Source organism: Bos taurus, chromosome 27 (assembly GCF_002263795.3).
Source record: "Bos taurus isolate L1 Dominette 01449 registration number 42190680 breed Hereford chromosome 27, ARS-UCD2.0, whole genome shotgun sequence".
NCBI classification, from domain to species: domain Eukaryota; kingdom Metazoa; phylum Chordata; class Mammalia; order Artiodactyla; family Bovidae; genus Bos; species Bos taurus.
This window is the reverse complement of record NC_037354.1, coordinates 34,915,392-34,942,193: the sequence shown is the minus strand read 5'-3', so window position 1 is coordinate 34,942,193 and position 26,802 is coordinate 34,915,392. Positions and strand designations below refer to the sequence as shown.

At 39.5% G+C, this 26,802-nt stretch overlaps 1 protein-coding gene and 1 pseudogene across 2 annotated transcripts in view; one reads left to right on the top strand and one right to left on the bottom strand.

Annotated features, from left to right (window-relative positions):
* ADAM18 (ADAM metallopeptidase domain 18) overlaps positions 1-26,802 on the bottom strand; it is a 111,582-nt gene that overhangs the window by 26,147 nt on the left and 58,633 nt on the right. For both annotated transcript variants that reach the window (XM_024986398.2, XM_059882370.1), the window contains 2 exons: positions 23,062-23,260; positions 4,224-4,329 (listed from right to left, as the gene is read on the bottom strand). In XM_024986398.2, coding sequence (XP_024842166.1) covers positions 4,224-4,329; positions 23,062-23,260 — 305 coding nt within the window. The remainder of the gene's footprint in view (positions 1-4,223; positions 4,330-23,061; positions 23,261-26,802) is intronic.
* Positions 14,428-18,198, top strand: LOC107131912 (S-phase kinase-associated protein 1-like; annotated as a pseudogene).

The window sequence follows — 26,802 nt, the reverse complement described above, 5'->3', positions numbered from 1 at the left end:
ATCATCAAGGACATAAACATATCCATCACTTCCCAAAGTTTCCTCTTGCCCTTTGTACTATAATCATTATTTTGTGGATGTGGTGAGAACAGTTAATAAAAGGTTTAACTTTGGGGAAAAGTTTAAGTATACAATCAGTTCAGTTCAGTTGCTCAGTCGTGTCTGACTCTTTGCAACCGCATGAATCCCAGCATGCCAGGCCTCCCTGTCCATCACCAACTCCTGGAGTTCACTCAAACTCACATCCATTGAGTCGGTGATGCCATCCAGCCATCTCATCCTCTGCTGTCCCCTTCTCCTCCTGCCCCCAATCCTTCCCAGCATCAGAGTCTTTTCCAATGAGTCAACTCTTCGCATGAGGTGGCCAAAGTACTGGAGTTTCAGCTTTAGCATCATTCCTTCCAAAGAAATCCCAGGGCTGATCTCCTTCAGAATGGACTGGTTGGATCTCCTTGCAGTCCAAGGGACTCTCAAGAGTCTTCTCCAACACCACAGTTCAAAAGCATCAATTCTTTGGCACTCAGCCTTCTTCAAGTTCAACTCTCACATCCATACATGACTACTGGAAAAACCATAGCCTTGACTAGACGGACCTTAACATATTTTTAAAAGCTATAGGAATTAAGTTGTATAGTAGATTTCCAGATAAAGCTGCTATCATTTTCTAGCTTTATTGAGGTATAGTTGACAAATAAGATTATAAAGTATTTAAAGTATACAAATTGATGATGTGATACATGTGTACATTGTGAGGGTTTTCCCTGATAGCTCAGTTGTTAAAGAATTTGCCTGCAATGCAGGAGACCCCGGTTCAATTCCTGGGTCGGGAAGATCCACTTGAGAAGGGATAGGCTACCCACTCCAGTATTCCTGGGCTTCCCGTGTAGCTCGGCTGGTAAAGAATCCACCTGCAATACGGGAGACCTGGATTTGATCCCTGAGTTGGGAAGATCTCCTGGATAAGGGAAGGGCTACTCACTCTAATATTCTAGTCTGGAGAATTCCATGGACTGTATAGTCCATGGGGTTGAAAGAGTAGGACACAACTGAGTGACTTTCACTTTCACTTTACATTGTGAAATGATTCACCCTGTTAGGTGAATTAATACATTGAACATTTCACTTATTTATCCTATTTTTTGTGTGTGAATACATTTAAGCTCTACTCTCAGCAAATTTTATTTATATAATAATTATATAATTCTATTGCCTAATTATGTAATAATTATATAGTATTTTCACCATGTTATACATTAGATCTTCAGATCTTATTCATCTTACAACTGAAAGTATGTATCATTTTACCAATTTCTGTTTTCCACTGGCAATTAATTTTCTACTCTCTGTTTCTATGAGTTCATTTTGATTATTACAGCAGCATTATAGCAAACAGAAGTGACAAGAGAAGGCATTATTGCCATGATCTTGATCTCAGGGGTAATACTACCAGCTATTACTGTTAAGTGTAGTGTTAATTATGGGTTTTCCATTTATTGCTTTCATTATGTTGAGGTATAGTCCTTCTACACTAATATGAAGAGAGTTATTATAATGAAAGGATGTTGAATCTAGTCAAATGCTTTTTCTATACCTACTGAGATGATCATATGATTCTTACCCCTTTTTTTATTAATATGGTATATCGCATCGATTGATTTGTGGATAAGAAACCATCCTTATATCCCCGGAATATTACCCACTGGATCATGGTTTATGTTCCTTTTAAAGTATTATTAAATTTGCTACTTTGTAAATTTTTTCATCTATGTTCATCGAGGATATTGGCCTCTTATTTCTCTTCTGGTAATGTCCTTGTCTGTTGTTCCATATCCAGTTCTAACTGTTGCTTCCTGACCTGCATATAGGTTTCTCAAGAGGCAGGTCAGGTGGTCTGGTATTCCCATCTCTCTCAGAATTTTCCACAGTTTATTGTGATCCACACAGTCAAAGGCTTTGGCATAGTCAGTAAAGCAGAAATAGATGTTTTTCTGGAACTCTCTTGCTTTTTCCATGATCCAGCAGATGTTGGTAATTTGATCTCTGGTTTCTCTGCCTTTACTAAAACCAGTTTGAACATCAGGAAGTTCACGGTTCACATATTGCTGAAGCCTGGCTTGGGGAGAATTTTGAGCATTACTTTACTAGCATGTGAGATGAGTGCAATTGTGTGGTAGCTTGAGCATTCTTTGGCATTGCCTTTCTTTGGGGTTGGAATGAAAACTGACCTTTTCCAGCCCTGTGGCCACTGATGCGTTTTCCAAATTTTCTGGCATATTGAGTGCAGCACTTCCACAGCATCATCTTTCAGGATTTGAAATAGCTCAATGGGAATTCCATCACCTCTACTAGCTTTGTTCCTGTGATGCTTTCTAAGGCCCACTTGACTTCACATTCCAGGATGTCTGGCTCTAGGTCAGTGATCACACCATCATGATTATCTGGGTCGTGAAGATCTTTTTTGTACAGTTCTTCTGTGTATTCTTGCCACCTCTTCTTAATATCTTCTGCTTCTGTTAGGTCCATACCATTTCTGTCCTTTATCGAGCCCATCTTTGCATGAAATGTTCCCTTGGTACCTCAAATTTTCTTGAAGAGATCTCTAGTCTAGTCAAGGCTATGGTTTTTCCAGTAGTCATGTATGGATGTAAGAGTTGGACTGTGAAGAAAGCTGAGCGCTGAAGAATTGATGCTTTTGAACTGTGGTATTGGAGAAGACTCTTGAGAGTCCCTTGGACTGCAAGGAGATCCAACCAGTCCATTCTAAAGGAGATCAGTCCTGGGTGTTCATTGGAGGGAATGATGCTAAAGCTGAAACTCCAGTACTTTGGCCACCTCATGTGAAGAGTTGACTCATTGGAAAAGACTCTGATGCTGGGAAGGATTGGGGGCAGGAGGAGAAGGGGACGGCAGAGGATGAGATGGCTGGATGGCATTACTGACTCGATGGACATGAGTTTGAGTGAACTCCAGGAGTTGGTGATGGACAGGGAGGCCTGGTGTGCTGCAATTCATGGGGTCGCAAAGAGTCGGACACCACTGAGCAAAACTGAAATGAACTGAACTGAATGTCTTGTCTGTCTTTGGTATTAGGGAAATGCTAGCATTGAAAAATGATTTGGGAAGTGTTCTCTTCTAATTTTTGGAAGATTTTAACTAATTCTTCTTTTTTTTAATGTTTGGTAGAATTCACCAGTGGACTTGTTCATTTGGAAGTTTTGATTGCCAGTTCAATCACCTTATTTGTTATTAGTCAGTTCAGATTTTCTATATAGTATATACAGTATACTCTAGTACTTCTCTCTTCAGGGAGAAACAGGGTAATGGACATTTTTGCCTTCTCCTTCTGTACGTGGGCTGGGGGTATAGCATCAGAGTGTGTATGTGTAGGGGTGCTTCTATGTCCATTAAGAAGTGCTTAACTGACAGTCACAATCTGTGGGACTCATTAATGGAAGTGCCATTGACTAACAGCGTCAAGTAGTTTGGAAACCTGTTCTCTGGGCGTTAACTGCAAAAACTGTTGTGCAGACATGTGTATAAGCTTCCAGCAGGCAATACTGGTGATTTGGATTAGGCGACAGGGAGATGCTAGAGGAGGAGTCTGCTGGCATTCCAAGTCTCTGGGCAGGATTAAATCAGAAACTTTTAAAATTAGAAGGCTGACCCTCAGTCAACAGCTTTTAAAGTATGCATATGGACTCTTTTCCAGGTAAGACAAGGAGATGAACATTTTTGTCTGCTCCTTCTAAGAACTCCTTTGTTTGCTACATTCCTGTGGGGTTTGTGAATGGAAGTCTCTTTGGGTATCAGAGTCAGGTGACCTGGGGACCTGACTCTCTGGCAGCAACGAAAAAGCTAGGGTGTAGAAATGTGCACCACTTCCTTCTAGGGATAGACTGGTGACTTGGAGTGGGCTACAAAAAGATGGCAGGGAAGGTGTCTCTCAGTTTAGGAGATGAGTGATTCCATCTGTTCCCTCTGCACTGAGCCCACTTTCTACCTTCAGTAATAAACAGCAAACTTTTCTTAGTCTCCTTATTAACAGGGAAAAAAAATTTAAGAAAAAAAAGAGAACTAAATTGAATAAAAGGAAAATATACATAATGTTATTTGAAAATATTCTCCAGATAACACAATTTATTGTCCATTACTATTTAGTGTCTCTTGGCAAGAAATAGAGACATTTTATAACTCAATGAAACAGTCATTTTCTATATACATACTTTTGCTCACAAGGTAATGGTTGGGAATTTTTAAAACCACAGTTTCCAAAACTATTAGGCAAAGAATTAACTTCTTCAAAACAGGCAGATGGAGCACCTTGAGCACCTTAAAATGAAAAACATGTCCATTAAATTATTATTCTTAATGCAAATAAAATATTTGTCAATAAAAAGCTAATGAAACTCATGGCATAAACAAAAAAATTGTGGTCTTCGTCATGCCTTTTTTTTTTTTCCTGTATGTTTCTTGTCAATGGGCTTCTCAGGTAGCTCTAATGGTAAAGAAACTTCCTGCCAACACAAGAGACATAAGAGACAGCAAGTTTGAGGACTGGGTCAGAAGACTGCCTGGAGGAGGGCATGGCAACCCACACCAGTATTCTTGCCTGGAGAATCCCATGGGCAGAGAAGCCTGGAGGGCTACAGTCCATGGGATCGAACAGAGTTGGATATCACTGAAGAGATTTAGCACACACCCTGTCAATGCAAATAGAGAGAAATGATTGTCATATCTGATAGAAAATAGAAAGTGATTATCTCTATGTAGAAAACATATCTTATAGTTAAAAACAATTTGCTTACCCCTCCCTGTGGGAATGCCTCTTTCCTAGTCCAATGTACATCAGGCTTGACCTTGTAACTTGCTCTACTTAATGAAATGAGCGATTTGAAGCATCAGTTGGGGTAAAACCTTCAGAACTAGTAGATGGGGTGCCATATTCTTATCTTGCTTAATGCAAGATAAGCAAGATTTAAAGTAGGGGCTCTTTAAAGGCTCTTTAATCAGTTTGGGTGTCATAGTGAAGGCAGAGCAGAATAGAGCAGAGTACTTGTATTAGATACATAAATCTCAGAGATTCGAGGTTCATTTCCATTTCAATAAACAGAAAGACTGGTACCTAGATGTGGAGTTCTACTGTAAAATTCACCTAAAATGTGGCATTGTAATTGAACCCTGCCAGTAGATGGCAATGGAGAAGGCAATGGCACCCCACTCCAGTACTCTTGCCTGGCAAATCCCATGGATGGAGGAGCCTGGTAGGCTGCAGTCCCTGGGGTCGCTGTGAGTTGGACACTACTGAGAGGCTTCGCTTTCACTTTTCACTTTCATCATTGGAGAAGGAAATGGCAACCCACTCCAGTGTTCTTGCCTGGGGTCACACAGAGTCGGACACGACTGAAGCGACTTAGCAGCAGCAGCAGCAGCAGTAGATGGCAAGAAAAAGAGTAATGCTCTCTATGCAATGCTGAAACTTCTAGAGAAACTATCTTCTCAATAATTTAAAGGTAAATGTCTTTAGTGAGCTTACTTCCCTGTGCAAGGTGGTCAGGAAACAGAATGTGTCTTAATTACTCTTGACTGAATTTAACCAAATGGTGCAAGTAGGCAAGAAAGAGATAAGGCAAACTCAGAAAAAGAATCAGTTATTTCAGAAACAGGAATAAAAGAAAATAAAGTTCATCCCACAGGCACGTGGGTGGATGATGACTGGTGCTAACTGATATAAACTGAAAAGTCATTATGTCCAGTTGGCTGTTCTGTGCCTAATCCATGGTGAGTGGTATTTTGTTTGTTTATTTGTTTTTTAGTGACTATTAGCCTGATGGATTAATACAAAGATCTTCACATTCTTGTTCATGTCCATGTGTCTATCCCAGAATTCTTGTCTATAATCTAATCTCTCTGCATCCAGGTTCACCACCAGCCACCTTGGCCCTTTGTCACTGTCCATAAATACATCTATAATCCAATCTCTGAACATTTCTTCTTCATAGGAAATGAATGATCACATGGTCTAAATCTTTTAAGGCATCCTCCCAAATGAGACTGCAGCATGGCTACTATCTTTTTTCAATTTATAACCAGTTACTGAGCCAACACACCTATAAAATTAGCCTAGGCTTATTCCTTCTGCATCCACCAGTCATAATGAAATCCCATGTATCCACTGGTAAGAGTCAAGGAGAAGCAAAGCTATAAGAGAGTAAAAAGACAAACTGTTCTAGATTTTCTGTTCATGAATTTTTCTTCTGCCTCTCTTTTTCTTGAGCTTGAATGTGGATGAATGTATGACTTCTAACTCTCGAAACATCTGACTTAAGGGATTTGACATAACTGAGTTTATGATGAGTAGTTATCAGTGTATGATCACTGGATATCTGAAAGCCAGATTATTTATCTCTACAGGGGCCAGTAGTGTGCCCAGAGTTGTTTGTCAAGTTAGTGCAATTTTCCAAAATGTAGCTAAAACGGGCTTCCCCAGTGGTTCAGAGGGTGGTTCAGCACAGCTTTGCTTCAGGAGCCCCAGGGAACTACCCTGCTATTTTCCTAAGAAGCTTAGTAGAAGCACCACATGGCATTTATTTTTCTCATAACCCACATCTATAGTAATGGGTCTTCTGTGTTTTATGATTCAAAATGCAGGGCTGTTTGGATTGCAGCTTAGATATGCTGCAGGGGCTCATTCTGTTTTTTTTTTACCTCCCTCAATATTAGCAACATTTCATGTCACCTGGTAAATGAAATCAAGCAGCACTTCCCCATCTACTGCCTCTAGAACCCAAAGAAGACTACCTTTGGGTACCGTACTTGTTTTTTTTCATATGAAATGCAAGATACGCAGGGTTTGTCTTTTACTTTGCAGAGGGTGTCAGGTCATGCCCCTGATCACTGGACTCCTAAAACTTTACTGATATGACAGGTTCCTAAATATTCCTGCAGTGTATCTCCTGCCCTTTTGTAGCGCATGTATTTTACTTAGTCCTCCTACATTCTAGCTTGTTTAGTCACTAAGTGGTGATTGACTCTTTTGTGACCCCATGAACTATATCCTATATACTAGCCAACCAGGCTTGTCTGTCCATGAGATTTCCCAGGCAAGAATACTGGGGTGGGTTTCCTTCTGCAAAGGATCTTCCCAACCCAGTGACCGAACCTGCATCTTCTGCATTGGCAGCAGATTCTCTACCACTGAGTCATGAGGGAAGCCCATTCTAGCTACATTTTGCTTATCTAGACAGGTTAGTACAAAATCAGTGACAGTGTGGATCAACATGATCTTTTCTGGGAGGTCCAAATCTCTTCAACTACATGTGGCTGAATGCAGCTATATTTTAGCCCTAAATTAATACCATCATCCATTCCATGTGAATGCAAGCTGCTTCTCTTTCTCTTCTCAGGTAGGAATAGAAAAGAATATATATATATATATATTTGCCAAATCAATGGCTGCACTCCTACCACATATCTAAGGTCATGTTGATCTGCTCTGGTATAGTCACCACACTGGCAGAGCAGGTACAGTTACTTAATCTACTACTTGCTGATATTTGCAATAGATACTATTATCTTCCAGGGACCATCTCGTTTCTGCAAGGGTCCAGTTGGTTATTCAGTGCAGATATTGTATAGCCAACAAGTCTGCATCCTTTAGATCTTTAAACAAAGCACTAATTTCTGGAAGGACGTTCTCTATGGTCTCCCCAAACTGACCAAGGACCTAATGATGGCATTGCACAAACTACCATGATGTGAACTCCAATAATACACTATAGGACTGAGAAAGTACTACCAAATGGACCTTTGAATCTAGTGGATCCATTATAAGCGGAAACTTGGCAAGGGTTCTTAATCATTTCCTGACCCCTCTAAGTGCCCGCTCTCATGGAGAGACCATGGTGAAACTGGGTTTCTGAAAATTGCTTAGAATTTGAACAGGGAATTATGATATTCAATAAGGTAATCCTTTTTAGTCTCTCAGTCATCCATTCTTTATTGTCTTTGATGGTACAAAGAAGACTATACCTTTGTAGGCTGCCCATATAACACAATAGAATAGAAACTATATTCTATAATATTAGCCATCTCTCTGACAGTTGGTAAATCAGGTATCCACATCCGCTACCCTGTCCCTGATGCTTATTATAATAATTTTATCCACCTGTTCCAGGCACTGCTATCTGACCTTGATTTTTTCAAGAGCTTATCATGCCAATTACCATCAGTGAATCTCCTTCTATATTATCCCTTCCTACCATCATTGCCTTGGCCTACGGAGAAGGCCATTATTGAAATTTATGGTGATTCTGATACCCTTCTCACCAGCACATCCCAAGGCAATGGTCCTTCCTGTTGGGCTTAATTATTTGGCCTTATATATGTAGCATGTACATTACAGAATATCCACTTCCCTGAGCCTTTCCTTCCTTTACTCCACTAAGTGGTACAGCAATTCTTTCATTTAAAATTCACTTAGAATGGGCCACCATATCGTCTCCATGCTTATTTAACTTATATGCAGAGTACATGATGAGAAATGCTGTGCTGGATGAAGCACAAGCTGGAATCAAGATTGCTGGGAAAATATCAATAACTTCAGATATGCAAATTACACTACCTTATGCCAGAAAGTGAAGAAGAACTTAAGAGCCTCTTGATGAAAGTGAAAAAGGAGAGTGAAAAAGTTGGCTTAAAGCTCAACATTCAGAAAACAAAGATCATGGCATCCGATCCCATCACTTCAGGGCAAACAGATGGAGAAACAGTGGAAACAGTGGCAGACTTTATTTTTTGGAATTCAAAATCACTGCAGATGGTGACTGCAGTCATGAATTAAAAGACAGTTACTCCTTGGAAGAAGTTATGACCAATCTAGACAGCATATTAAAAAGCAGAGACATTACTTTGCCAACAAAGGTCCATCTAGTCAAAGCTATGGTTTTTCCATTAGTCTTGTTTGGGTGTTAGAGTTGGACTATAAAGAAAGCTGAGCGCAGAAGAATTGATGCTTTTGAACTGTGGTGTTGGAGAAGACTCTTGAGAGTCCCTTGGATTGCAAGGAGATCCATCCACTTCATCCCAAAGGAAATCAGTCCTGAATGTTCATTGGAAGGACTGATGCTGAAGCTGAAACTCCAATACTTTGACCACCTGATGTGAAGAGCTGACTCATTTGGAAAGACCCTGATGCTGGGAAAGATTAAAGGTGAGAGGAGAAGGGAAAAACAGAGGATGAGATGGTTGGATGGTATCACTGAGTCAAGGGACATGAGTTTGCATCAACTCCGGGAGTTGGTGATGAACAGGGAGGCCTGGTGTGCTGCAGTCCACGGGGTCTCAAAGAGTCAGACATGACTAAGCAGCTGAACTAAACTGAACTGAACTCACCTAGAATGGGCCATCATGTTATTTCAATGTTTTTGGAAACAACACAAAATTTTTTCCCAGCAAAAATGTTTACTATTTTCTAGTATCCATTATATCTACTACTGCAGGCAGGAATCCCTCAGAAGAAATGGAGTGGCCATCATGGTCAACAAAAGAGTCTGAAATGCAGTACTTGGATACAATCTCAAAAATCACAAAATGATCTCTGTTCGTTTCCAAGACAAACCATTCAATATCACAGTAATCCAAGTCTATGCCCCAACCAGTAATGCTGAAGAAGCTGAAGTTGAATGGTTCTATGAAGACCTACAAGACCTTTTAGGACTAACACCCAAAAAAGATGTCCTTTTCATTATAGGGAACTGGAATGCAAAAGTAGGAAGTCAAGAAACACCTGGAGTAACAGGCAAATTTGGCCTTGGAATATGGAATGAAGCAGGGCAAAGACTGATAGAGTTTTGCCAAGAAAATGCACTGGTCATAACAAACACCCTCTTCCAACAACACAAGAGAAGACTCTATACATGGACATCACCAGATGGTCAACACCGAAATCAGATTGATTATATTCTTTGCAGCCAAAGATGGAGAAGCTCTATACCGTCAGCAAAAACAAGACCAGGAGCTGACAGTGGCTCAGACCATGAACTCCTTATTGCCAAATTCAGACTTAAATTGAAGAAAGTAGGGAAAACCACTAGACCATTCAGGTATGACCATAAATCAAATCCCTTATGATTATACAGTGGAAGTGAGAAATAGATTTAAGGGCCTAGATCTGATAGATAGAGTGCCTGATGAACTATGGAATGAGGTTCGTGACATTGTACAGGAGACAGGGATCAAGACCATCCCCATGGAATAGAAATGCAAAAAAGCAAAATGGCTGTCTGGGGAGGCCTTACAAATAGCTGTGAAAAGAAGAGAAGTGAAAAGCAAAGGAGAAAAGGAAAGACACAAACATCTGAATGCAGAGTTCCAAAGAATAGCAAGAAGAGATAAGAAAGCCTTCTTCAGCGATCAGTGCAAAGAAATAGAGGAAAACAACAGAATGGGAAAGACTAGGGATCTCTTCAAGAAAATCAGAGATACCAAAGGAACATTTCATGCAAAGATGAGCTCGATAAAGGACAGAAATGGTATGGACCTAACAGAAGCAGAAGATATTAAGAAGAGATGGCAAGAATACACAGAAGAACTGTACAAAAAAGATCTTCACGACCCAGATAATCACGATGGTGTGATCACTGACCTAGAGCCAGACATCCTGGAATGTGAAGTCAAGTGGGCCTTAGAAAGCATCACTACTAACAAAGCTAGTGGAGGTGATGGAATTCCAGTTGAGCTATTCCAAATCCTGAAAGATGATGCTGTGAAAGTGTTGCACTCAATATGCCAGAAAATTTGGAAAACTCAGCAGTGGCCACAGGACTGGAAAAGGTCCGTTTTCATTCCAATCCCAAAGAAAGGCAATGCCAAAGAATGCTCAAACTACCGCACAATTGCACTCATCTCACATGCTAGTAAAGTAATGCTCAAAATTCTCCCCAAGCCAGGCTTCAGCAATATGTGAACCGTGAACTTCCTGATGTTCAAGCTGGTTTTAGAAAAGGCAGAAGAACCAGAGATCAAATTGCCAACATCCGCTGGATCATGGAAAAAGCAAGAGAGTTCCAGAAAATCATCTATTTCTGCTTTATTGACTATGCCAAAGCCTTTGACTGTGTGGATCACAATAAATTATGGGAAATTCTGAAAGAGATGGGAATACCAGACCACCTGATCTGCCTCTTGAGAAACCTGTATGCAGGTCAGGAAGCAACAGTTAGAACTGGACATGGAACAACAGACTGGTTCCAAATAGGAAAAGGAGTTCGTCAAGGCTGTATATTGTCACCCTGTTTATTTAACTTATATGCAGAGTACATCATGAGAAACGCTGGACTGGAAGAAATACAAGCTGGAATCAAGACTGCCGGGAGAAATATTAATAACCTCAGATATGCAGATGACACCACCCTTATGGCAGAAAGTGAAGAGGAACTCAAAAGCCTCTTGATGAAAGTGAAAGAGGAGAGTGAAAAAGTTGGCTTAAAGCTCAACATTCAGAAAACGAAGATCATGGCATCTGGTCCCATTACTTCATGGGAAATAGATGGGGAAACAGTGGAAACAGTGTCAGACTTTACTTTTCTGGGCTCCAAAATCACTAAAGAGGGTGACTGCAGCTATGAAATTAAAAGACACTTACTCCTTGGAAGGAAAGTTATGACCAACCTAGATAGCATATTCAAAAGCAGAGACATTACTTTGCCAACAAAGGTTCGTCTAGTCAAGGCTGTGGTTTTTCCTGTGGTAATGTATAGATGTGAGAGTTGGACTGTGAAGAAGGCTGAGCGCCGAAGAACTGATGCTTTTGAACTGTGGTGTTGGAGAAGACTCTTGAGAGTCCCTTGGACTGCAAGGAGATCCAACCAGTCCATTCTAAAGGAGATCAGCCCTGGGATTTCTTTGGAAGAAATGATGCTAAAGCTGAAACTCCCTTACTATGGCCACCTCATGTGAAGAGTTGACTCATTGGAAAAGCCTCTGATGCCGGGAAGGATTGGGGGCAAGAGGAGAAGGGGACGACAGAGGATGAGATGGCTGGATGGCATCACTGACTCGATGGACATGAGTCTCAGTGAACTCCGGGAGATGGTGATGGACAGGGAGGCCTGGCATGCTGTGATTCATGGGGTTGCAAAGAGTCGGACACGACTGAGTGACTGATCTGATCTGATCTGAGTATCCATGCAGAATGTTGATTCCTCTACCTTGGGAGAATGATTCCATAACAATAAACTCTGTCCTATCAAGTCTTATGGCCTTGATCCAGTCTTATGACAAAGGACTCTCAGATTCCAGTTCCATGCATATCCCTTGGTTTCAGTTGTAACTGCTAACTAGGACCTACAGCTCTGTTGGTGTAGAGCTCTGCTGTTGTTCAGTCACTAAGCAGTGTCTGACTCTTTGTGATCCCATGGACTGCAGCACACCAGGCTTCCCTGTCCTCTGGAGATCCTGGAGTTTGCTCAGATTTATATGCATCGAGTCTGTGATGGTTTCCAGCCATCTCTTCCTCTGCTGCCCTCTCCTCCTTTTGTCTTCCATCTTTCCCAGCATCAGGGTCTTTTCCAATGAGAGCTCTGTTACTCCCGTATAAGCTCCAGCACGTCTGCCCTCTAGTTTAAGAGAGCTCTGTGTCTTAACTCTATTTTAAGTTAGTGGCCAAAATGTAGGGGAAGAAACTCAGGGGGATACATTTTGTGTGACAGGTGTCAACTACAACTTGGTGCTTGCCAAGAGCATTTGCCATCTGCCTCTGCATAGATGGAATCCTCTGCAGCTGCAGCTGTTGACATTTGACCTGCCCTGAAGGGAGTTCAGGGTGGAGAATGAGGCACTCTGTGCTCCAGGAAAACGGATGGAACAGGTCTTTAGATATTTTCAGGGTCTAATTTCATGATCCCAATCCTTACATCTCCTCATATCTAGAAAAGCATGAAATCCCTTCATGGTGACATCAGCTCCTCATGATTAGCAGAAAACCTTTTGTAAAGTATGCACTTGACTGCATGTACTCCACCTTCACCATAATCATATGCATTGGCCTTCTTCCACTACATCTTTGAAGCAGTTTCTCAGAGCTATCTGAGGGGCTGTCTCCCAGGCTGCAGTCCTAATCTTGCCCCAGATAAAACAATTTGCACGCCCATATTGTGCATCTTTTCTTTAGTCGACACAGACTTCTGTATTATTTTCAAGCAAGGGGAACATCCCTATGCGATTGGGTGCAGGTGTTCGTATGACAGGGGGCAGTTTGCTATTTTATAGATTCAAAAGTTTCAGAGAAGTCTGGATGCTCAAAAGCTTAGGGGACATATCTTTAACTTCTCCCATCCTCAATGCAAGGTTCTCGTTTTCTTCCCAACCAGATCCTTAACCTGGCATAATAGATTTTATTGACAATTTAACCTTTTCTGGAGTTCCTTCAACTTGGGAAGTCTTCAACTTTCTCTATCCTCTGATTTTAACTATATAAGTTAATAGGGAGGCCCTTCCACTCAGTCTGAATTCAAATCATCCTATTGCAGGGAAGAGCCAATTCTGACTGCATGTTGGAACTGTTTCTTTGACTTGCTTTTATTGCTTTGGCTATTACGAGTATACACAATGGTCTGCCTCGCAGAACCCTCCTACTCTGCCTGATTGTTAAACTAAAGTGCCTTTGTTCAGCTCATAGACAACTAACATGACCCTGCCCCCCTGTGAATGGCTGTGATAAAGAAGAGATTAATACATTCCTTCCACAAGCTTGTCATTCCTGGAGATGTTTTGCAAGACTGGTGGCCTTTTTTACTTTATTTCCTCACCACCTGTCTCTCTCCCTTTTTTATTTCTGCTTTTTTATTTCCTCACCTCCCCCATGTCTGTTCTATAAAAGAACCTGATAAGATGGTTATTCTGAAACATTAGTATGCTACCTTCTTGGTCGGCTGGCTTTCTGAATAGTCATATTCCTTACCTCAACACCTTGTCTCTGGATTATTGGCCTGTTGTGTGGCAAACAGAGCAAGCTTAGACTCAGTACCAATATCTTTTTGGCATCTTTTCCCAGATTCCAATGTTGCTTTGTAATAGACATCCAGTTCCATTGCCCTGGTAATTACTATTTCCCCATACAGTTCACGCATACCAGCTGATACAGGTATACCCTGTCACTAGCGTCCTATCCTTGTTCATTCTGGGAGCACATTGTCAGTTTCCACCACTGATGAGGTGTTCATAGATTGCCTGTTAGTGAGTGATGTCATTCTGAAAATGTATCTTGTATTTTCTCACACTGCTGTCAGTAACAAGAGTTAGTGCATGGAGCCTCCAGAAGTTAGCCCCTGGATGAGATACAATGTGCAAATTATTAGTGATCAGATCATCCAGACCATCAGGAAATGAGAGGGAAGCAACAGGAGGGAGCAGAGAAAAAATCAAACTAAGATGCAGGCCCCACAAAGATTTGACCCACTACGATTAGCTAGCTGTGGAGATCAAGGGGGTGAGTTGGCAGCTGGAGGCTCTCTGATGACACTCAGCATTATTTTCCTTGTCCACTACAACTCATTTTCCTTTCAACATTCTATTTTCTTTCCTTTAACTGCACTTTGTACAATTAGGAGCTTTGTGTTTCCTTGATGTGTATGTATTTACTGTCTTTGTCTCTTGACTCTAAGCTCTGTGAGTACAGTAACCATGCACGTGTCCAACTTGAATATTATCAGCCCTGTGTACATACATTCTCACTATATATATATTTAATGGACAAATATGACTATGATTGACTCTACAGATGCTTTAGAAGTTTAAGTTTACTTAAAGAAATAATGCAGGAGATAAGCAATTATTTGTTAATTTGTATGTTTCATATAGCCTACTATATGAGCCTACTATATAGCCTACAAGAACTGCTTTTTGCCCATAGTTTTTGGCAACAACAACAAGAAAAAAATGCCTGCTCGAGATAAGAACTGAGTGAATGAATCAGCTCACTTTAGTTCAGTTGCTCAGTCGTGTCCCACTCTTTGTGATCCCATGGACTGTAGCATGCCAGGCCTCCCTGTCCATCACCAACTACTGGAGTTTACTCAAATGCATGAACATTAAGTTGGTGATGCCATCCAAGCATCTCACCCTCTGTCGTCCCCTTGTCCTCCTGCCTTCAGTCTTTCCCAGCATCAGGGTCTTTTCAAATAAGTCAGTTCTTCACATAAGATGGCCAAAGGATTGGAGTTTCAGTTTCAGCATCAGTCCTTCCAATGCATATTCAGGACTTATTTCCTCTAGGATGGAGTGGTTGGATCTCCTTGCAGTCCAAGGGACTCTCAAGAGTCTTCTCCAACACCACAGTTCAAAAGCATCAATTCTTCGGTGCTCAGCCTTCTTCACAGTCCAACTCTCACATCCATACATGACTACTGGAAAAACCATAGCTTTGACTAGATGGACCTTTGTTGGCAAAGTAATGTCTCTGCTTTTTAATACGCTGTCTAGGTTGGTCATAACTTTTCTTCCAAGGAGCAAGCATCTTTTAATTCATGACTGCAGTCACCATCTTTAGTGATTTTGGATTCCAAAAAATAAAGTCTGTCACTGTTTCCACTGTTTCCCCATTTATTTGCCATGAACTAATGGGACCAGATGCCATGATCTTCGTTTTCTGAATGTTGAGCTTTAAGCCAATTTTTTCACTCTCCTCTTTCACTTTCATCAAGAAGCTCTTTAGTTCTTCTTCACTTTCTACCGTAAGGGTGGTGTCATCTGCATATCTGAGGTTGTTGATATTTCTCCCAGCAATCTTGATTCCAGCTTGTGTTTCCTCCAGCCTAGCGTTTCTCATGATGTACTCTGCATATAAGTTAAATAAGCAAGGTGACAATATACAGCTTTGACATACTCCTTTCCCTATTTGGAACCAGTCTGTTGTTCTGTGGCCAGTTCTAACTGTTGCTTCCTGACCTGCATACAGGTTTCTCAAGAGGCCAGTCAGGTGGTCTAGCATTCCCACCTCTTTCAGAATTTTCCACAGTTTCTTGTGATCCACACAGTCAAAGGCTTTGGCATAGTCAGTAAAGAAGAAGTAGATGTTTTTCTGGAACTCTCTTGCTTTTTTGATGATCCAGCAGATGTTGGCAATTTGATCTCTGGCTCCTCTGCCTTTTCTAAAACCAGCTTGAACATATGGAATTTCATGGTTCATGTATTGCTGAAGCCTGGCTTGGAGAATTTTTAGCATTACTTTACTAGTGTGTGAGATGAGTGCAATTGTGTGGTAGTTTGAGCATTTTTGGCATTGCCTTTCTTAGGGACTGGAATGAAAACTGACCTTTTCCAATCCTGTGGCCACTGCTGAGTTTTCCAACTTTGCTGGCATATTGAGTGCAACACTATCACAGCATCATCTTTTAGGATTTGAAATAGCTCAACTGGCTGGAATTCCATCACCTCCACTAGCTTTGTTCATAGTAATGCTTCCTAAGCCCACTTAACTTCGTATTCCAGGATGTCTGGTCTAGGTGAGTGATCATCGTGATTATCTGAGTTGTGAAGCTATTTTTGTAGAGCTCTTCTGTGAATTCTTGCCACTTCTTCTTAACATCTTCTGCTTTCTTTATTTCATACTATTTCTGTCCTTTATTATGCCCATCTTTGCATGAAACATTCCCTTGGTATCTCTAATTTTCTTGAAGAGATCTCTAGTCTTTCCCATTCTATTGTTTACCTCTATTTCTTTGCACTGATCACTGAGGAAGGCTTTCTTATCTCTACTTCCTATTTTTTGGAACTCTGCATTCAAATGGGAACATCTTTCCTTTTTCCTTTGCCTTTCACTTCTCTTCTATTCACAGCTATTTGTAAGGCCTCCTCAGACAGCCATTTTGCCTTTTTGCATTTCTTTTCCTCGGGGATGGTCTTGATCCCTGCCTCCTATACAATGTCACAAACCTCTGTCCATAGTTCTTCAGGTACTCTGTCTATCAGATCTAATTCTTTGAATCTGTTTCTCACTTCCACTGTACAATCATAAGGAATTTGATTAAGGTCATACCTGAATGGTTTAATGGTTTTCCCTATTTTTTTTTCAATTTAAATCTGAATTAAATGAGTATTTTTGTATGAAGAAATGAATAAACTACATCAAAAGATCGATTTTGACCTATTTGAACAAGTTTTGTGGAAATATTAGAGCGTATATTCCAAGAGGAAATTCATGAGTGGTTACGTCTTTACTAAGCATCCTTGTTTTCATTAGAACTCAAGAAGATGTCAAATGTTAAGTAACTCGGTTTGGTGTTAAAGGTTCACTTAATTAAAAAGAGTGTGGGAAGGACTCTTTCAGCCCAAAGAGTATGGCAGCCAGTCCCCCATTTCTGCTTTGTGGAGATGGAGCCAAGCTTTTGAGGTAGGGGTTGCAGAGGTCTGATGGATAATCAAAGTTGATGCTGAAATTGCAAAACAATCTATGACTATCATTCGTATTGGAAGTCACGCTGTTCATCAAGTACGTGCTGAAAGAAAACTATATTATGGTCACTAATAAAAGAGTGTGAAAGCTATCCAAGTGTCACTAAAGGCAGATTTGGGAATAGATGATGAAAGAGATGATAATCCTGTCCCTTTGTCAAATGTTAATGCAGCAGTATTTAAAAAAACAAAAAATGGTCATTCAGTAGCGCACCCATCACAAGGACAATCCTCATCATCCTGAGGACATTGAGAACAAAGAAAAGTGAACAGATGATATCTCTGAATATATGAACAACTTCCTAAAAGTTGACCAAGGAACATGATTTGATCTTACATTGGAAGCAAACTACTTAGAAATCAAAGATTTGCTTCATGTTACCTGCAAGGCTGTTGTCAATATGATCAAGGAAAAAACTGAGGCGATTTGAAAGACATTCAATATCAAAAGTGATTTTACTGAAAAAGGGGAAACCGAGGTATGCAAAGAGAACCAGCCATGTGAAGAGAAGTGAAATTGTGTGTCTGATGCTGCAACAGTGCAGCAATTATTTCAAATACTAGTTGCACTGTTTTGTTTATAATTGTAATATTAGAGACACAGACAACAAATGCAACAGAAAATCAATTGTATTAGCAGAATTTTGTCCTCATTGCATGTGTAGTTTCAGTAGAGATTCCAAATTTATGGCTCAGTTTCTTCTAGTATGATCAAAAGTTTCCTTTTTCTTTGCTCTGAATAAAATTGAACTGTTAGTTCTCTGTAGAAAAAATTTTAAAAACATAAAAGGAGCATGTCCTAGATTCAACTTATTGGATCTTACAGAAAGTGAATAAGTAATAAATAAATTATTTAATTTAAAAGTGATGCATTAAACGTTGGTCAAAAGTTACTGTGGCAAAGACAAATAATATTTTCCTCTAAAGTCAGGAACAAGACAAGGGTGCCCACTTTCACCATTACTATTCAACATAGTTTTGGAAGTTCTGGCCACAACAATCAGAGCAGAAAAAGAAATAAAAGGAATCCAAATTAGAAAAGAAGAAGTAAATCTCTCACTGTTTGCAGATGACATGATCCTCTACATAGAAAACCCTAAAGACTCCACCAGAAAATTACTAGAACTAATCAATGAATATAGTAAAGTTGCAGGATATACAATCAACACACAGAAATCCCTTGCATTCTTATACACTAATAATGAGAAAATAGAGAAATTAAGAAAACGATTCCATTCACTATTGCAACGAAAATAATAAAATACTTAGGAATATATCTATCTAAAGAAAGTAAAGACCTATATATAGAAAACTATAAAACACTGGTGAAAGAAATCAAAGAGGACACTAATAGATGGAGAAATACACCATGTTCATGGATTGGAAGAATCAATATAGTGAAAATGAGTATACTTCCCAAAGCAACTTATAGATTCAATGCAATCCCTATCAAGCTACCAATGGTATTCTTCACAGAGCTAGAACAAATAATTTCATAATTTGTATGGAAATACAAAAAACCTCGAATAGCCAAAGCTATCTTGAGAAAGAAGAATGGAACTGGAGGAATCAACCTACCTGACTTCAGGCTCTACCACAAAGCCACAGTCATAAGACAGTATGGTAGTGGCACAAAGACAGAAATATAGATCAATGGAACAAAATAGAAAGCCCAGAGATAAATCCACACACATATGGACACCTTATCTTTGACAAAGGAGGCAAGAATATACAATGGATTAAAGACAATCTCTTTAACAAGTGGTGCTGGGAAAACTGGTCAACCACTTGTCAAAGAATGAAACTAGAACACTTTTTAACACCATACACAAAAATAAACTCAAAATGGATTGAAGATCTAAACGTAAGACCAGAAACTATAAAACTCCTAGAGGAGAACATAGGCAAAACACTCTCTGACATATCACAGAAGGATCCTCTATGACTCACCTCCCAGAATATTGGAAATAAAAGCAAAAATAAACAAATGGGACCTAATTAAACTTAAAAGCTTCTGCACATCAAAGGAAACTATAAGCAAGGTGAAAAGACAGCCTTCAGAATGGGAGAAAATAATAGCAAATGAAGCAACTGACAAACATCTAATCTCAAAAATATACAAGCAACTCCTACAGCCCAATTCCAGAAAAATAAATGACTCAATCAAAAAATGGGCCAAAGAACTAAATAGACATTTCTCCAAAGAAGACATACAGATGGCTAACAAACACATGAAAAGATGCTCAACATCACTTATTATCAGAGAAATGCAAATCAAAACCACTATGAGGTACCATTTCACACCAGTCAGAATGGCTGTGATCCAAAAGTCTACAAGCAATAAAGGCTGGAAAAGGTGTGGAGAAAAGGGAACCCTCATACACTGTTGGTGGGAATGCAAACTAGTACAGCCACTATGGAGAACAGCGTGGAGATTCCTTAAAAAACTGGAAATGGAACAGCCTTATGATCCAGCAATCCCACTGCTGGGCATACACACTGAGGAAACCAGAAGGGAAAGAGACACGTGTACCCCAATGTTCATCACAGCACTGTTTATAATAGCCAAGACATGGAAGCAACCTAGATGTCCATCAGCAGATGAATGGATAAGAAAGCGGTGGTACATATACACAATGGAGTATTACTCAGCCATTAACAAGAATACATTTGAATCAGTTCTAATGAGGTGGATGAAACTGGAGCCTATTATACAGAGTGAACAAGCCAGAAGGAAAAACACCAATACAGTATACTAACGCATATATATGGAATTTAGAAAGATGGTAACAATAACCCTGTGTACGAGATAGCAAAAGAGACACTGATGTATAGAACAGTCTTTTGGACTCTGTGGGAGAGGGCGAGGGTGGGATGATTTGGGAGAATGGCACTGAAACATGTATAATATCATACATGAAATGAGTCACCAGTCCAGGTTCAATGCATGATACTGGATGCTTGGGGCTGGTGCACTGGGACGACCCAGAGGGATGGGATGGGGAGGGAGGAGGGAGGAGGGTTCAGGATGGGGAACACATGTATACCTGTGGTGTATTCATTTTGATATATGGCAAAACCAATACAATATTGTAAAGTTAAAAAATAAAAAACAAAAGTTACTGTGGCAAAGACAAATAATATTTTCAAATGCAAATGAGCATTGTAAAAATAACAACAAAGAACCACATAAAAAGCAACATCTTGAAAACATAGCATAGAGAAAATAGCACTGATCTGTGATTCATGAGAGATTAAAGCTCTGTAGCTCTGGAATTTTGGTTGTCACCTAACCTGAAAGTTGTTACTAAAGATGAGTTTCAAATAATTAGGAAGATAAAAAAAAACTTACAGGAAATTAAAAAAATAATAATTAGGAAGACAACATGAAACAAGTACTGTGTAATTTGGTACAAACTATAAACCTTGTGTTACAGCTGGACAAATAACTGAAATTTGGTGTTCTGCTATCTTTACTCAATTAGCAAATGATTTTATTTGAATGTCACTGAGTAATTTTGATCTATTCTAAATTTAATTTACTTCTCTAAAAATATAAAATTATATTGAAGTATTATGAATAATCACTATCTGAAAAGGAGGGATATATGTATTAGTCATGTGAATTATTCTCAAAAATTGTTTAAAAAGTGCAGTATAAAAACAAATTTTAATCATTTGCCTGAGACAACTGTTATCCTATCAGTTCTTCAGTGAGGAAATATGATTCTATACTTTCAGAATGAAGTTCATTCTGAACTTTTTAAGTTTCAGGCCACTAAAATTAGGTTATGAATGGTAAAGTAAGAGAACGTTCAGTAAAATTATGGAATCTACTAACTTGCCATTCCAATCTCTATATACATAAACTTGGCTCTTAATTTGAGCTGTAAATATGGATCTTTTTGATGAGGAAGTTAAGATCCAAACCAAAAACCAAACCATAAGAAAAGGAATGCACAATACTATCCTGAAAGTCTGAAACACTCCTACAAAAACTCATCTTCCTTCATTTAAATTTAATCTTTACTGACCTTGTGATTCAGTTCTTCCACTTCTAGAGCTGTGTGATATCTATTATATCTTAGAGAGGGATCCAAATTTAAGATAAATATATAAGACAGGACCCTCCAGCCCCTGCCCAGGTGCTCTGGGACCTGACACCTTCCATCAGTGGGCCCTGACCAGATCCAGGACCCTGCAGGCCCTGTAGTCCACATCAAGGGTACCCTTTGAGCACACAGCTCTGGAGAATGGAAAGCAGTGTGCTGCTGGGTTCCATAAAAGTGTGCTATAAAATGAAATCAATCCATCTAAAGTGTGCTGCGTGCTAAGTCATGTCCGACTCTTTGCAAACCTATGGACTGTAGCCCACCAGGCTCCTCTGTCTGTGGGATTCGCCAAGCAAGAATACTGGAGTGGGTTGCCACGTCATCCGACCCAGGGATTGAACTTGCGTCTCTTATGTCTCCTGCATTGGCAGGTGGGTTCTTTACCACTAGTGCCACCTGGGAAGCCCCCAACCCACCTAATACATAGAAATGTAAATAGAGAATCAGGCAAAATGAGGCAAAGAAGGAATATGTTCCCCAGAAGAAAAAGGAAACAAAATGGAGATAAGCAATCTACTTATAAAGAGTTCACAGTAACAATCATATTAATACTAATGTGTGTGTTAGTCACTCAGTTGTCCCTGACTCTTTGCCATACCATTTACTGTAGCCCACCAGGCTCCTCTGTCCATGGGATCATCCAGGCAAGAATACTGGAGTGGGTTGCCATGTTCTACTCCAGGGCACCTTCCTCACCCAGGGATCAAACCTGGGTCTCCTGCATTGCAGGTGGATTCTTTACCATCTGAGCCACCAGAAAAGCCCCAATACTATTAATTTTAATTTAAATTTTTACACTTAACTTTAAGTGTGTGGGGAAGCTGTCAAATCACAGAGGCAGATGATGTTTCTAAAACCCAAAGTTTTAGTTGAAAAATTTTGAGTTTTAGCCTTAGCAACAGATTCGGCCAGTTATTTTCCTTGAAATTACATGCTCACTTCATTCATTTTTGATGTCTTCCAAATACACAACTCTTAATCAACATCATTTGTCTCAATCATTATTTAAAGTAAAAATGGTGTTCCATGTCAAAGGTGGCTTGTTCAGATAACAAATCAACCAGTTTCAGTAGTGCTTTACTGTGTCATCTGGTATGAAAGTGCTTTAAATATCCACCCCAAGGATCATGCAGGATATTAAGAAGATATGTACATGAATATTCATAGCAGCTATATTTGTGATGACCAAAAGCTGGAAATCAGTCCAACTATTCTTCATTGGGTGAATAGATAAATAAATCCACTGTAATACATCTGTACAATGACATATTATTTATAGATTTTTTTCAACTTATAATGGAGTTGTATCTCAATAAACCATTTTCAGTTGAAAATAACAAAAATGCATTTAATATACCTAACCCAGCCTACATTAAAGGTGCTCAACACTTAAAAAAAAAAGAAGAAGATATGTACCCTGAAATTGAGGCTTAATAAAATTATTAATTTTCACTGATCATCAAAGACAAGAAAAAAAGAGATATATAAAAAAGACCAATACCTTTTCCAAATACCTTGGCACACTGGTTGTCAGTAGTTTGGCATCGCCCATTGTAACAATATGCATTCCCCAACCTGCACAACTGGCCATTCATGGCATATGTGTCAGGAACGCAATTGCTGGAAGTCCCATTGCAATACTCGGTAAAATCACACTCTGGATCCACACTCTTTCTACAGGGAGTGCCTGCTACTGATATCTAGGAGGAAAATGAAAATCATGTTCCATGAGTGACTCTTCTTAATTTCTTACTGAAGAGAAAATGAGATGTGCCTGATTACAGCGAGTCCCCTACATATCAACGCATTCTACTCCATTTGGAAATCTTATTTGTTCATAAATCTAACAAAGTTAGCCTAGGCACTTAACTAACACAGTTGGCTGTACAGAACCATACTGTAACAGATTTATTGTCCTTTTCACACAAATAATACATAAAAAACCCAAACAATAAACATTTTAAATCTTATAACATCTTGGACAATGCATTAGTACAGCACAACAGCTGGTATCCAGGGGCTGGCATCAAGAGAACAGGCAAGAATTACTGACTGGAGGAGCGAGACCAGGTGAGAGATGGAGAGTTGAAGGATCATCAGGAATAGGAGATGGAGGGCGATGTTTCGATCATGCTTGATGTTAATAGCATGGGTTCTGGTTCCTTGGGGAAGCAAATGCACATTTGCCATATTTGACAGAGGTTCATAGGTAGGGAACTTACCATGTTGATACTAGAGAGGATTACAGAGCCCTACTGCTGAGTTCTCTGAAGGAAAAGGCAGGCAGAGTATTGATGATGAAGCCTGAGGAAAAGTAACTGTCTCAAAGGCTAAAAGGATTCTCCACCAGAGTTTTGTGTTTTACATCAAAAGACCACCAGACTAACCAGCATTTGGATGGAGACAGATGAAACAGATGAAGCGTACTTGCTCCTCAAAATTGGAGAAACATGGCCTCTACCATTTTCTTCTTGGAGATACCCAGGAGACAAACTCCCTGGTTTCATATACGCCACTATATTTAAAATAGATAACCAACAAAGACCTACTGTATAGCACAGAGAACTCTCCTCAATATTCTGTAATAACCTAAATGGGAAAAGAATTATGTGTATATAATTTGTATAACTGAATCCCTTAGCTGTACACCCAAAACCAGTACAACATCGTAAATCAACTATAGTCTGATATAGAAGAAAATTTTTTAAAAAGCTTCCTGGTTTTAATATCTTGCTTGGACTTTTACTAACTTATTTGTGTGAATGAGACACATAATTCCTCATTTGTAAACTTGGGATAATAATCATTCTCTCTTAAGGTTCTTGTTGGTATTAAACTGAATTAATGTAACAAGTGCTTGAACAACATATGGTAGACAATATATGGGGTAGCTATTATCATTGCTGTCATCATCACCATTATGTTTGTCATTTGCGAGCTAAAAGTCCTCTTTTTATAGCTCAGATAAAGAGTACATATATGATCATATCTTTATTCCCTGTTGACTTAAACAGGCATCGTTGCCTTCTATGATGAAGTTCACCATGGCCAGAAGCTGACATGCTATGCATGTTGAAGTAACACACACACTCTACAATCCAGTTCCATTGACTTCATACTTAACAGACTGAGACAAAGATGAGAAATACATGAATGAAATGGCGTCTTATAAAGGATTGTATGAAAAAGAAACTCTTTCAACCCAGAATTCCATTCTTAGGAAATATATATTTCAATAATGACTGTGAAATAAAGACTTGCCCAGGAAAATAATAACTAAGAGAATTGATTTCAACAGATAGAAATTACAAGGAATAGTAAAGGAAGCCTTCAGATATAAGGAGTATGCTACTGAGCAGAAATTTACAGAAGAAATTAAGAGACCCAGAAATGGAATAAATGGTGTTAATTGCAAAATTCTGTTTTCCTCATCTTACTTGTTCTAAAAAATAAGACTATATAAAGCAAAACAAGTAACAAAATATTATGTTTATAATATGTGAGAGATATTCTTGTATATAAAGTCCATCTCCATATATGAAGTGGTGTATTATATGAAACCAAACTCTGATTGATCAAAGATCTGTAAACTTAGAAAACTATTAATAGTAAAATGATTTTTTTAAGATTAAATAATAAACCGGTAGCAATGAGAAAATCAAATCATGTTGTGCAGTTTTAGAGTCTACATTTATTTTGCAGACCAATTGCAAGGCTCATAAATAGCTACTGGGAATTCAAAATAGTATATAGCCAGTTTGGAATATAGTTTTATAGAATATAGAATATAGTTTTATAGTTTCCTATAAAACTCCATATACACTTACTGTACAAACCAACAATTTCATTTATAGTTATCTAAGAAAGTGAAGAGGAACTAAAAAGCCTCTTGATGAAAGTGAAAGTGGAGAGTGAAAAAGTTGGCTTAAAGCTCAACATTCAGAAAACAAAGATCATGGCATCCGGTCCCACCACTTCATGGGAAATAGATGGGGAAACAGTGGAAACAGTGTCAGACTTTATTTTTGGGGGTTCCAAAATCACTGCAGATGGTGACTGCATCCATGAAATTAAAAGACGCTTACTCCTTGGAAGAAAAGTTATGACCAACCTAGATAGCATATTCAAAAGCAGAGATATTACTTTGCCAACAAAGGTCTGTCTAGTCAAGGCTATGGTTTTCCCTGTGGTAATGTATGGATGTGAGAGTTGGACTGTGAAGAAGGCTGAGCGCCGAAGAATTGACGCTTTTGAACTGTGGTGTTGGAGAAGACTGTTGAGAGTCCTTTGGACTGCAAGGAGATCCAACCAGTCCATTCTGAAGGAGATCAGCCCTGGGATTTCTTTGGAAGGAATGATGCTAAAGCTGAAACTCCAGTACTTTGGCCACCTCATGCAAAGAGTTGACTCATTGGCAAAGACTCTGATGCTGGGAGGGATTAGGGGCAGGGGGAGAAGGGGACAACAGAGGATGAGATGGCTGGATGGCATCACTGACTCAATGGACGTGAGTCTGAGTGAACTCCTGGAGTTGGTGATGGACAGGGAGGCCTGGCGTGCTGCGATTCATGGGGTCGCAAAGAGTCGGACATGACTGAGCGACTGAACTGAACTGAACTGAAGTGAAAAAACCCTAATATTCATGCAAAATCTGCTTATGAATATTTTTATAGCAGCTGTATTTTCACCACCCCAAATGGAAAATGAACCAAATGTCCCTCAACTGGGAACTGCATTAACAAACTATGGTACATCCTTAAATTGCTTGCAATACTATTCAGCAATAAAAAAAGGAATGAATTACTGATAAACACAACATAAATGAAGCTCAAATGCATAATGCTAAGAACTGTGGTGTTGGAGAAGACTTTTGAGAGTCCCTTGGACTGCAAGGATATGAAACTAGTCAATCCTAAAGGAAATCAATCCTGAATAGTCATTGGGAGGACTGGTGCTGAAACTGAAGCTCCAATACTTTAGCCATCTGATCTGAAGAACTGATTCCTTAGAAAAGACCCTGATCCTGGGAAAGATTGCAGGCAGGAGGATAACAGGACAACAGAGGATGAGATGGTTGGATGGTGTCATGGACTCAATGGACATGAGTTTGAGCAAGCTCTGGGGGTTGGTGATGGACAGGGAGGCCTGGCATGTTGCAATTCATGGGATTGCAAAGAGCAGGCAATGGCACCCCACTCCAGTACTCTTGCCTGGAAAATCCATGGATGGAGGAGCCTGGTAG